The sequence below is a fragment of the Talpa europaea genome, assembly GCF_964194135.1.
Source record: "Talpa europaea genome assembly, chromosome: 5".
NCBI lineage: Eukaryota > Metazoa > Chordata > Mammalia > Eulipotyphla > Talpidae > Talpa > Talpa europaea.
Genome location: NC_140071.1, coordinates 58,025,005 through 58,037,567, shown reverse-complemented (window position 1 = coordinate 58,037,567; position 12,563 = coordinate 58,025,005). Strand labels below are relative to the sequence as shown.

Sequence of the window (12,563 nt, the reverse complement as noted above, 5' to 3'; positions counted from 1 at the left end):
AGTGCGACCAGGATGAAGGACCCACATGCAAGACTATAAAAATACAGGAAGAAACTACAGTGAACATAATTATTTTATATCAAATGACACAGAAATATTTTGTAAGCTAAAACTGAAAAGAGAGACAAAATTGTATATTTCATTTTGCAAAGCAAAAATACTTCCCCATCTATGTCTACATAGGCCCATAAAGGATTATAAATGAAGGAACACATACTTGGTTAATAACTTGGAGTGTGGCAGGAGGGGTAGGGGAGAGGGAGGAAGGTGCTAATGGGGGAGGACAGGAGTCCCCATATCAACATGCCGAACATCCCATTATATAAAATTAGGTGTATAAAGAGATGCATGGAAGAATGACCACTATAATACTAGCAGTGGCTACCTCAGGGTGGTTTGATCCCAGGGCACCATTACATTCTTTTGTGAGTTTCTATAATGCTGGAATTGTTTCTAATGGGAAAGCATATTTATATAATTAGAAAGAGGCAACATAGTGTTTTACAGCTTGTAGAAAGACCTCTTTTATCTTAAAATTAGAAAAAATAATTTCTAGTTTCAACAGTATTCTCCAAAGTCTCAAGCATCCTCAACAAGGAAGGGAAAGAATGAGAGCAAAATGGTCAGGGTTCCAAACATTCACCTATAAAGTAAATGAGTGGAAAGCATTTGGTCAGAAGGTAGCTCTAATATGAGGCCTAACATTTACACACTTAAAACTCCACATGCTTGGTAATCAAGTTCACAAAACTTCTTTTACTAGCCTCCTGCTGATAAGAATCAGGAAGAAAGAAAGATACGATTAGCTTCATGATAATCATCTGTGGGCTATGACATAACAAGGAGAAACAGCAAAATGGAAATTTTTGTAACATTTCATGTTTTAGCCAGATTCCTCGTCAGCACATTTTTCTGCTCCAATGAATGAAGTAGGACTTGGTTACATCCTAATGAGATTCATAGATGGGGATTCAAGAATGAGTATAGCTGCCACCTGGAGCATTACAATAAACATGGGATTTTCCTCAAGTTAAAACCCCCCTGTGATACACCGCTTGCATTGTCGGAAGCATGGAGTCCAAAAATATTTAATATTAGAGCTGATGATGGTCAAGTAAATGAAGTCATTGGAAAAACTGAGTATCTGAATATGGTTAAAATAATTTTGTTATCTTTGCAATTATTGCTTTTAATATAATCATCTTTACTAAATTTATCCTTGAAAGTGAAAATAAGCAGGGTGGTAATATAGCCAGTGGGAAAAAGTCAATGCTGGTATCTCCACTTGCTGGTCCTTGGGGGCTGCATCTTATTGTTCATATAATCTGCTCTATGTCCCACACAGGGAGGAGGACTTGTCTCTTTCTGCTGTAGCAATAGGGGTTTCCCTAGGCACAGCAGCTGGAATGTAGGGGAAACATTTTGATAAAATAAACCATGTAGAAATCTGTTCTACCATTTTCATAGATACTAACCTTGTGAGGTTAGCATGGGGGGGGGGTGGGGAATCATACATTCAGGGCTAATTTAGCCACCAATGGACAGCTTAAAAAGAAATTCCCACGTTAGAAGTTTAACAAATAGATACAAAAGAACTAAAGATTGATGTTCATCCTTCCTCATCACTGCTGCTCCAGGCATCTTGAAATGCTAGATTTAACTGTGATTTGGCTGTAGTCTAAAAAGGGGAGAGAAAGAGTTGATTATTTTACCTCATAATTTTAGACTCATAATATACTTATAAAATATGTCAGATGAATAGTAATTATTTTTAAAGGAAATAACTATGTAACTGTGAATTTCACAACAAAGGTAATTAGGAAACACTTCACATAAAATGTAAGGCAATGTAACTTCATTTTAAACAGATATAACAGACTTTATCCAAATTATTTGTTTCCTCCAAAGTAGTTAACACACACACAATGATGCTGCTATTGCTTAAGGCATTTTTACAACTCTTTGGAATCAACTGGAGAAGGTGCCACATTAACACGCATGTGGCTAAGAGTGGACTCAAGTCTATAATTTGATTTGAAAACCCAAAATGTTCATGTTGGCAACTTTCATTATTTGGATGGACCTGACTTTTACAAGTAAGCAAATATCCAAATGTGGGAATACAAGTGTTCATTCAGATGAATAAAACCATTTTTGCTCCAAAAAGTAATGTGTATTATTAAATAGTGAGTTTATTTACTTAGTACAAGTAAAATAGCAGAAGCACTTGTCAAATGTGTCAGAAATAGCTAACACATTTGTTATCGTAGGTACACAGGTTTCCTCGGGAGATTTCTTTGAAAAATAGCATGCATTTAGATGATTTTTATTTAAAAAACCCAAACTTCACAGTATTCTTACAACTTTAGAGCCATACTTAATAAATGTAATCAGCAACTAGAGTAATTTTAATTCTGTGTTATTTCAAATCAACTCAATTTTGGGGGGAGACTTTGAATGTCTGCCTCCTTATTCATCGGCAAATGACTCAAGGGGTTTAAGATGTTCTCATTTTTGAAGTAACTCAGCATTATGAACCAGGTTTGACTCTTACTCTGCAGCTAAATTAGCACCAAAACTAAAATAATTTTAGATGTATTGCCTTTTGCAACATATAATAGTTCATGTTAAGGGTAACTCCTAATGTATGTCTTAGAATGTTCAATTCCTCTTTGATGAGCGTGACTATAACACAAACAATCCTATAATACAAACAATTCTATAATACAAACAATGGTAATAACAGAAAATTTGGTGTTCTCAGTAAATTTCCCAAATATCAGAGAGGATAGTTGGAACACAATATATTAATTTAGGTTTTTTTTTTATAGCTGTTAAATAGATCAGAGTTTACTACCACACCTAATCAGGTATACAAACAGAATTCATTATGGCACAAATGTCTAGATACAAAACTGTTACTAAACCTCAGGGGACTATTTATTTATTTCTAGCAGCAATCTACTTATTTGCAAGAGCAATCTACTTACTTACTGAAGTTTGTTCATTTATTCTTTCATCCAAAGTTTACTGAATTTCCTATCTTTCAGTCTTTTTATTTTAACTTCTAAGTTAGGTTATTTAGTGAGCATTTATTCACAAACATATTACCCTTGGAGAAGTTAGTTGATTCCTGTCTCCTACTTCTGTCTTTAACTACCTTAGACATCTATACTACCATAGATCTCATTTCAGATGTAATCTAGAAGCAAAGTTATATTTTATTGTAACTTATTATTGCTATGGTGAACAAAGAAAAAAAATAAGTAGAAATCAAAATACAAGTGTGTATAAATTTTACTGTTCATAGTAAATATAATAATGTGACTGTATCATAGTATTATTAGAAATATATTTTATTGCTTAAAATCACACACAAAAATCTTTGTAGTTAAAAGCTGCAGTAAAAATGTAAGTAGATATAGGGTTCATATTACTGTTTGAGATCTACTGATCAAGTGTTAACTACCATCCATTACTTTCGTTTTCTCTACAACATCTCCTCCTAGTGGACGCTCAGTCTGTGCTTGAACATAACCATCTCCACCGCACCAGAATGCATGTTCTTCTGACAGTTTTGAATGTTACAGAGATAAAGTGGCATGAGTTTAGAGGGGATCTAGTTCATGTCCAAATAATGAGAAAGAACAAAATCAAACTTAACATCTTCCACACATACATCTTGATAAATTCTAAATTTCTTACTGGTAATTACTGAAAAGTCTTTATAGGTTGACTACCGGGGCATCTATGTCAGCACATCTACCTAAAGTGGTAAATAAAACAACTATGTACTGTTTTATTTATTTGTATTTTATTTTGTGTGACAATAAAAATAAAGATTCTTGATGAGAGATCAAATTTAAACTATAATGTGGGTCCCCTACACATTTCAGACATTTGGAAAAAGTGATTAGCTTGCCTTGACCATGACTAAGTTTTAGTTAGAGGGAAAATGAAACCAGATTTTTCGGAATATAATAAAACAGTCTGCCAATTAAATAATAGGATTTATGCTTAATGACCATAAATCTTGCCCCTTTGGTTTCTTAGGGTAGAACTAAATTCCTCCTCTATCTTAGATATCAAGAGAAACAACCCTAGAGGGTTATATCTTGGTTGTTGGGGAAGTCAATCTCATCTCAAGGGTAGACTTGAAAGGAAACCTAAGAACAATTTTGCTTTGATGATTCTGGTCTTTGGAGATACCATAAACTTGTGCCAGATCACAAATGAATCACAGAACTGGAATTTCAAACCCAGTTCCCAGTATTATTTTTATTTAATTTACCTGAAACCAAAGACTAAGTGAATGTATGTGTATGAGTGTTTTGCTATGTTTTGAATTGTGTTATTTTGCCTCTGTGGGAAACTGTAGCATTTGATAGTTCAGATGAAATACTTTTGAATATAAGCTAAGTAGCAGCTGCACATGTAGGGGCTGGTGTAGACTTCTCTACAGGCATCTGCATCACGATCACATTCACAGTCTATCCATAGTCACAAGAATCCTTAAAACTAAAGCTTTGTGGAAATAATCTCAGCACATACCATTTTATATTACCATGAGAATGATGTAAGAATCATGACTTTCTTAATGCATATAAACAGTACATTTTAAAAGATAAAACATGATAGCTCCGACACTTAAATGTAAATGATTATAGTTCTTGAAATTAAATGTTTGTTGTGTAGCTCTGATTTTCTACTTGTTTTGCTTAATTTCTCATATACATAAATTCTTATAGTTCAAATTATCACTATAACTATGTAAGGAAATAAATAAGCCATCAGTCATATAGTATTTCTATACATTAAGTGATATAGTTTTCTTCTAATATCCTTTTTCCTATACATAAGCCAAAGATATGCTTTTAATTTATTTTTATTATTATGAATAATTTATGAAGATAGTCACCTTAATTTGTTTATAATGATCAAAAGAAATGTCTCCAAATAGGTAAATATTTAAATTGTGGTATATCAACAACAATGCTATATAATAAAACAATACTTACAAATTGTTACTAATGATAAGGAAAAAGGCTTATTGTATAATAATAAATGTTTAGCAGGATGCCAAGTTGTATGTCTAAACATATTAACTATGTTAAAAAAACTCATATACATAGGAACAAGAATAAAGTCAATCAAAATGTTAATAGTTCCTAATTTAACTTCAGAAATTTATGTTCTTTTGATATTTTTCTTAGATTTCCAAATGTGTTATAACAGGTAAATCATTTTTACAATCAGAAAATAGCAAGAAATGTGTTACAACAGGCAAATCATTTTTACAATCAGAAAATAGCAAGAAATAGAAATGACTGTATGATTTGTACAAATATTTACCTCCTCATCATCGGGAACCGGTTCATATAAGGATGGTACCCAAGCAAGAATATTACAGTCTCTGCTACCACTATAAAGTTCCTATAATGCAGAAAGCAAAGATGTGATTGTGATTAGTTTAAAGCTGGTAACAATCTGAAATGAACTTCACCAATTTCTTACATGATTAATTCTTAGTTTAGCTCAAGTAGATTAATTCTATTTCTATTCCCCACTGAACTAGGCCAATGCCCTTTGTAAGATATAGTAAAGCTTTGTTTTGTATTTAAAAATAACATTAGGAGGGCCTCCCCAGTGGCGCAGTGGTTGAGCGCTGGGTTGCGAAGCTGCCCGCAGCCTCTGCAGCGCCGGTTCAATCCCTGGCTGCCATACGAGGGTCCCACATGGTGTGCAGACCTCTTCTGCCGCCCGCTGCTCCCCTCAGCAGTGTACTTCGTCACTCTGCCTGTTCTGCTCTCCCCTCTACCTCTGGTGAATTCTCTTACCCTCCCACCCTTCTGACTGTACCCAGTGCTTGTATAAATAAATAAATGAATGAATGAATGAATAAATAAATAAACAAATCTTTAAAAAAAATAACATTAGGATATGTTGGAGCTTTTAACATGAAAATTTTACAAAAACACTTAAAATTCTAGTGTTTTTTAATCAATCATAGTTTTCATTATTTCAAGTGTTAGAGGGAGGAAAAAAAAGATGAAAGTTTGTTCTTCCCTGTCATTAACTGAGTTTAATAGACTATAAAGAGGAAATCATATGAGTTTCTTCTAGCTAAAATAGGCCCAAAGTTCACAAAGGTTTCTTTAGCTCATAGCTGCTTAACTGGCTGCTACTCAAAGAAAGAGCTTTAAGACTTACAACCCATATTCCCTGAGTTTCCTTCACTAGGAGGAGCTTGGGCTGATACACAGTCTAAGTCAGTCTCTATGGATGTGCTGTTTGCACATTGCCAAACAATGCTCATTTTCCCTCCTCAACAAAACTTAAGGGATATGTTACATTGTCTAGCAGTGAAAACATTCCTATGGGGCAGTGAAATAAATGTTCTCATATACAGAGAATATAAATTGGTATAATTTTTTTGGAGAATAGAATCATAATATATACCAAAAGTTGTGGTATACATTTCTAAGAACTTGTGCCAACAACATACATGAAATTCAAGGATATCATCAGTGGTATAATAAAAAAAATAGAAATAACTGCCTGAAAGTATGGTAACAGGACGCTATAACCATTAAATTTTCTTTTGAAGAATACTTAATGAGATAGGAAAATACTCAAAATGAGTATCACAAAGAGAAAAGAGCAGGATATAAACCAAACACTCAATGTGAAGGGGGAAAAAAAAGGATGTAAAACACATGTCAATGACCAAAAGGTTACTATGCAAAGAAGAAAGGGCTAAAAAAAACCCCCAGCAAAATGTTAAGGAATCGTAAAACTTTTTTTCTCATAAATATATTTCTGTATTTCTACAAAAATATTTCTAACAATAAACCCTTTCTTCCCTGCTCTGGTATGCAATTTCCTCTTTATAGTCTATAGTCTCAAAAACTATCTGAAGCACGACACAGTTAGTAATGTTCTAAAAACAATGAAGGGAAAATAAATTATGAAATTATTTATAGGAAATATGGAGATAGAAAAATTAAATGAAATAGATTTAGTAACACACAATCAAATCTCCTAAATTGCACAAAATTTTATATATTGTTAAATCTAGGCTATATGGTTATACTAGTCATGGATAAAAAAAAATATTATTTTCAGATGTTCAGTGCCCATGAACAATTTAATTTCCTAAGAAGGCAAGATATATATATCCAAGATAACTTGGTGTGATAGTCTTACAAGGCAATTCATGATAAGTACTGTTATACTGATAGAGACATAAAGAAAGTTCTGTAGGTGTTCAAAAAGATGGGAAGAGATAGCACTTAAAATAATAAAGACCTCACTTAAATGGAGGGATTTGAATTGGTCTTGAAGTTTTTGGGGTAAGTGCAGGAGTTCATTTGGGGAATTTAGATTTTTAAAAACCCAACAATTCTAAAGCTTACAGAAAAGTTGCAAAAGCAACACAAAGAATTTTCTTCTCTAAAACATATAAGAGTAAATCGCTAATATGAGATCTCTCATCCTTGTATAATTTAATGTGTATTTCCTGTAAATAAGGACATTCTTCTATATAATTACAATGCAACAAATACAATCAGAAAATTCATGCTGATGTCTTACTACCAGCTAGTAGATCCCATTTAAGTTACATTGATTGTCCCAATAATGTCCTTGGAAGCAAAAAAGTCTAGTTTAAAATAACATACTGATTTTTTGTTATGTCTCTTTATTGGCCCCAAGTTTCTGGCTGACCCAGACTTGTCCCAATTATTCCAGGAGGGGAATCAGTATCTTGGCTTTTATTCATTCTAGGCACACCTGTTAGGAAGCTGTGATTTGGTGGAGAGCAATAAATAGTTTGTAGTCATAATACCTAGGTAAAACCTTGGCTGTGTTTCTAAGTGACTATGAAAAGATAATATCTAATTATTCTAATTCTAATAATTTCTGATAACCATGCTCTGTCAATAATTATCTATAGGTCTAAGATAAGTCTAGCCAACTATCTGTGCTTTACTTTTCTTCTTTCAGAAGTAACAATTAAAATATTTAACAACTGGTACACCAGTACATTGACCAATAAGAAGAGATACTGGCCAGAGAATGGAAGTAGGATCTTGAAGGTGTTGCTTAGTTTTGGGGTTAAGGAGAGGTGTAGGAGGTCCCAGGGAAAGGTGTTAAAGCTGGACTGGGGTCTCAGTGCAACTGCTGTTTAATAGATAGCAGGATATGTATTTGATATTACGATACTGTGGGCGGGCTAAAAAATCTGTATTGTACTGTTTATCTTAGATCAAAGTGTCAGGTACAAGTTAAATACTTAGTATTAATGAACAAATGAATAAGAGTTTCACCAGGGAAGGTCCCTTTTAGCTCTCATAATCTATAATTTTTACTCTATCAGTATTTAACTTTCACAAGTCTAATTTTCCTTGCCTACAAAACAGGGAAAATGCAAGTCTTGGCTATATTAAACTCACTTAAAGGGGCATATAAAGTAATTTGTGCAACTGTTGTCTGAACAACAACAACCACCTGCTCCATTGATCAGATGAAAGAGAAAGATCAGGATATTAAATAAATGAGAGCCACAGATCTTAATATATAAGTTGCACCAACTCAAAAGCAGAAAATAGATAAAATTTTAGACTTACACATATACAAATCAATATACACAAGCTATATTTTGAGATTAGATCAGATATTTAATTTTTTCTAAAACTGTTAGCAAAACATTATTTTATTTTGCCAGATTTTACTACTTCTTAAATGTAGTCAATATACAAAAGAATTTGTCCCAGTGAATATATTAATACATACATTATATGCCATCCAAAAATCTATGCTGTATTATCCTCTATTAAATAAACCCTAGTTCAAATGTGGATTAAAACTATAATTCCTCAGAATGAAATCATACTGTTTTATATAACAGTAGTCTGGCAAGCTTGCTACCTGAACATTTTATGTTCCCTTAAGTATTATTCTTACCTGGAAATTAGATTGAAATACACAGCAGTCAACATTTTTATAATGTCCCTTAAGCATAGTTATCTGTTCTCCAGAGTAAATTGTATAAACAGCAATGGTGCTACCATATGGTACAAAAACAAATTCTGAACTGCAGCCACAGGAGACAGTAAATTTCAATCCTTTTCTACTGTCATTATAAACTTTTCCATAGTTTACCTGTAGGATATAAAATCATAAAGTCACTCATTTTTCAAATCTGAATTAAAATGACACCAAAGACTGGAAAACATAAATACTTCAAATATAATACTATACTACAAACAGGGCTCTATGAAATCTAATGGGAATGAGAACTATCCCAATGGAAACAAGGGCCAATGATATAAATGCACAATTCACATAAGAGGGAAATTCAAACAGTAAAAAAATAAATATTGACATTTCAACCGGGATAGAAATAAAATTGCAAATTTAGGCACCCTTAGAGAATCATTTTAGGCCACACAGCCTAAGTACTTGGCATTTACCATGTATCACACAATACTAGGTGATTACCTAAGGTTCCCATTTTATGAATATAAATACTTAACATAAATAAAACAATTTGTAATAAACAGCATGTTACATAAATTACTATGAGAGAACTGTAGATGAACAGGCTACTTTTGGCTATGATGTCTTAAAGACAGTATGTACAGGCTTTTAAAAGATTTTGGTGGGGAGGAGGATTTTATAAACTGGGGCTGTGATGTTGGTATATTAATTCACTATCTTATGAATTCTACAGTCCCACAAAATAGATACATAAAGTCACTAAATGAATATGTGGAGTGATGGAGAAATTCCATCATAAGTAGCTCATTTTATTGTCAAACAACTATGAGTATAATAGTAACGGTGACAGGCAACATGTACTAAATGTCAACAATTGCTGTATGTACCCAAGTACTAAATGTCTACATGCATTATTTAAAGTACTACAAAACTAACAGGTAGAGAACATGATTGTGCAAAAATAACACGCAAGTTAATTTGATCAAGGTCTCCTGGCTAGTAAATGACAGACTCAGAGACTGACTCTAGACTACATAATCAAAAGCTCTGAGATACATTGTTACAAATTATTTTTCTTTCATTCTAAGAAATGATGATTATATGATGATGTAATAATAGCAATGGGCAGACACTGGCTACTCTGAGATGCTCTAAGCTAGTGTAGAGAGAAGTTAAAGAGAGGTTGCACTTGAGATGAATCTTGAAAGTTGAGAAGCAGCTAAGATAGAAAGGAGAGGAACAATAGCCCAACGCAATTTGGAATAAAATGGGGAATTGGCAAGACAAAGCTGGTGAGACATAAAGCACAGGCTCTGTGCACAAAAGGCAGAAGAGGCATTCAGTTTTAAAATATTGAGAAAATACTGAAAGATGTCCACTGGGAGATGAGTTTGGGAAATAAGGATGTTAAAGTAGAGACATGATGAGGCCCATAGTGAGGATGGAAAGAAAGACGGACATGAAAAAATTGAAGGTAGAGTTAATAGGACTTGTAATTGATTTAATAGCTAGGATAACATATATGGCAGAATAAAGTTTTCACACTATGGTGACTGGGTAAATGATATTGCTGATAGCTAAAACAATAAATACCAGAATAGCTACTTTGAAAGACTGTTCTTTTGTCATGCTAAAAGCTGCCTTTGAATTTTCCCTGCAGATACTAGTTTTGTATTCTAATGCACTGAACTCCAGGGTAGAGCTTCCATACCTCAAGACAATTCATTAATGTGTGAGAAGAAATTCAGAGAACTCAGAAATTAGACTTTAATAAAACATAGATTCACAATATTTTAATAAATTTATAAATAATTATACATATGTTAGAAGTATGTAAAAGCTGTGTTTCAGAATAAAACATCAACTATGTATCACAGAGCCATTAACTTATATACAAAAGATTGAAGGGACTTAAAATTTCTTACGAGTGTGTTTTCTCCATTGGAACTATTCCAAAGCCTCATTCGATTATCTGTACCAACAGTGAGGAGGTGAAGTCCATCACTTGTAAAACATAAGCCATTAACTTTCCCATTATGAGCAGTATTTGCTGTAATGAAAAATATAGTTCAATTTATCTGTTGTACCCAGCACATACTTAAGGCTTGATGGTATAGCTATTTTAAACACATAAACCACAACTATCTGAATTACTTCAAATACATAGCTTCATTATATTTAAAATTAATCAATCTTTAGATGATGAGAATATGGTAAACTGTTATGTTAGAATCATAAAGGAAAACTAAAGGTAAAATATTCTGGCAATTTTAATTTTTCTTCAGAGTAAGCTGTGCTATCAATTAAGTGGATAGTTTAGTACTAAAATTTTAAATTAGCATCTTTTAAACTTTTTACATACTATTTTTGATATAAAAGTCATTAATTCCTTGGGCTATTAAAATCATATTAGGATTGTCTATTTTAAAAAACTAACAGGGCAAGGATAACTGTTCTAATTGCAATCAAAATTTATATTACTTTCAAAATGAACAAGTTTGAGAAAGCCTATCCTTCAGTAGCATCATAAATTTAATTAAAAAAACAATACATTTCTGGTCCAGAATTAAGTAGAATCAGAATCTTAATCAAAACAGAAATTAAATTCTATTGTAAAAATGCAACTGAGGGACTTTGTCACCTGGATTGCAACTGATTCATATTTAACACAACTTGCGGATTTTATTCTGATATAATGTATTTTATTCTGATATAAATACAATATATTACTATTCCTTTAACTTACTGTAACTTCCTAAGTGGCACTGACTTGTATTACTTGGCCTCATTAAAGTAAAACAAAGCAGAACAAAACAAATCCAGAGAAGTTTCTACAATTGAAAAACCAGGGGCAGATGAACTGGCATACTTAATTGTATCTTGAAGAAAGACAATAATTTAGTTTATGTAAATTAAGGAATCAATTTATGGTGAATGCCTTTTTAAAATACAATATTTGCAATTTATCAACATGTTTATTTGATTTCAATTCAAAATATTCAATATAAAAGAACTTTTATTGGCATATTTCTATATTAATGCATTCTTCATTACCTGATTCAACAGCTTGTGACTTTTTCCCATTATGCTGATCAAGAGTAATCAAACATCCTGATGCTCTCCTCACATCCCATAATTTTACTCTACTGTCAGCACTGAGAAGAAATAAATGTTACACTGACATGTAACTAAGATAGTAACTGTACCCCCCACTCATCTTTCTATTATTATAGTACACAGAGGTTATGTATATTAGTGCAAATGTATTTGTACACTTGGATTGTTGAACTCCTTCCTTTTCAGCAAATATTCAATAGTTAATAGTAGCACAAAGAAGTGAAAAAAAATAGGGGGAAAAATCAATCTTTTGGAGATCACGAGGACAGAGTTCTGTGGTTTTTATGTCGATTTTAATGACAGGTGCATCCTTTCCCCACAAAAGCTAGCTAGGCTTGACACATGTCCTTGAGCAAGTTTGTTACTACATCTCTGCTACAGTTTGTTACTCAAATGTTATCTAGATAATCAAGTAGTTAACTACTTTCACTTGCTTTTAAGAATCC

General features: G+C 32.7%; 1 protein-coding gene across 2 annotated transcripts in view; it reads right to left on the bottom strand.

Moving 5' to 3' along the window:
* Nucleotides 1-1,609: 1,609 nt before the first annotated feature.
* ERCC8 (ERCC excision repair 8, CSA ubiquitin ligase complex subunit) overlaps nucleotides 1,610-12,563 on the bottom strand; it is a gene marked incomplete at its 3' end in the record, with an annotated part of 37,055 nt that continues 26,101 nt past the window's right edge. For both annotated transcript variants that reach the window (XM_084233223.1, XM_084233224.1), the window contains exons 8-12: nucleotides 12,055-12,155; nucleotides 10,926-11,050; nucleotides 8,965-9,162; nucleotides 5,353-5,433; nucleotides 1,610-1,678 (exon numbers count right to left, since the gene is read on the bottom strand). In XM_084233223.1, coding sequence (XP_084089349.1) covers nucleotides 1,610-1,678; nucleotides 5,353-5,433; nucleotides 8,965-9,162; nucleotides 10,926-11,050; nucleotides 12,055-12,155 — 574 coding nt within the window. The remainder of the gene's footprint in view (nucleotides 1,679-5,352; nucleotides 5,434-8,964; nucleotides 9,163-10,925; nucleotides 11,051-12,054; nucleotides 12,156-12,563) is intronic.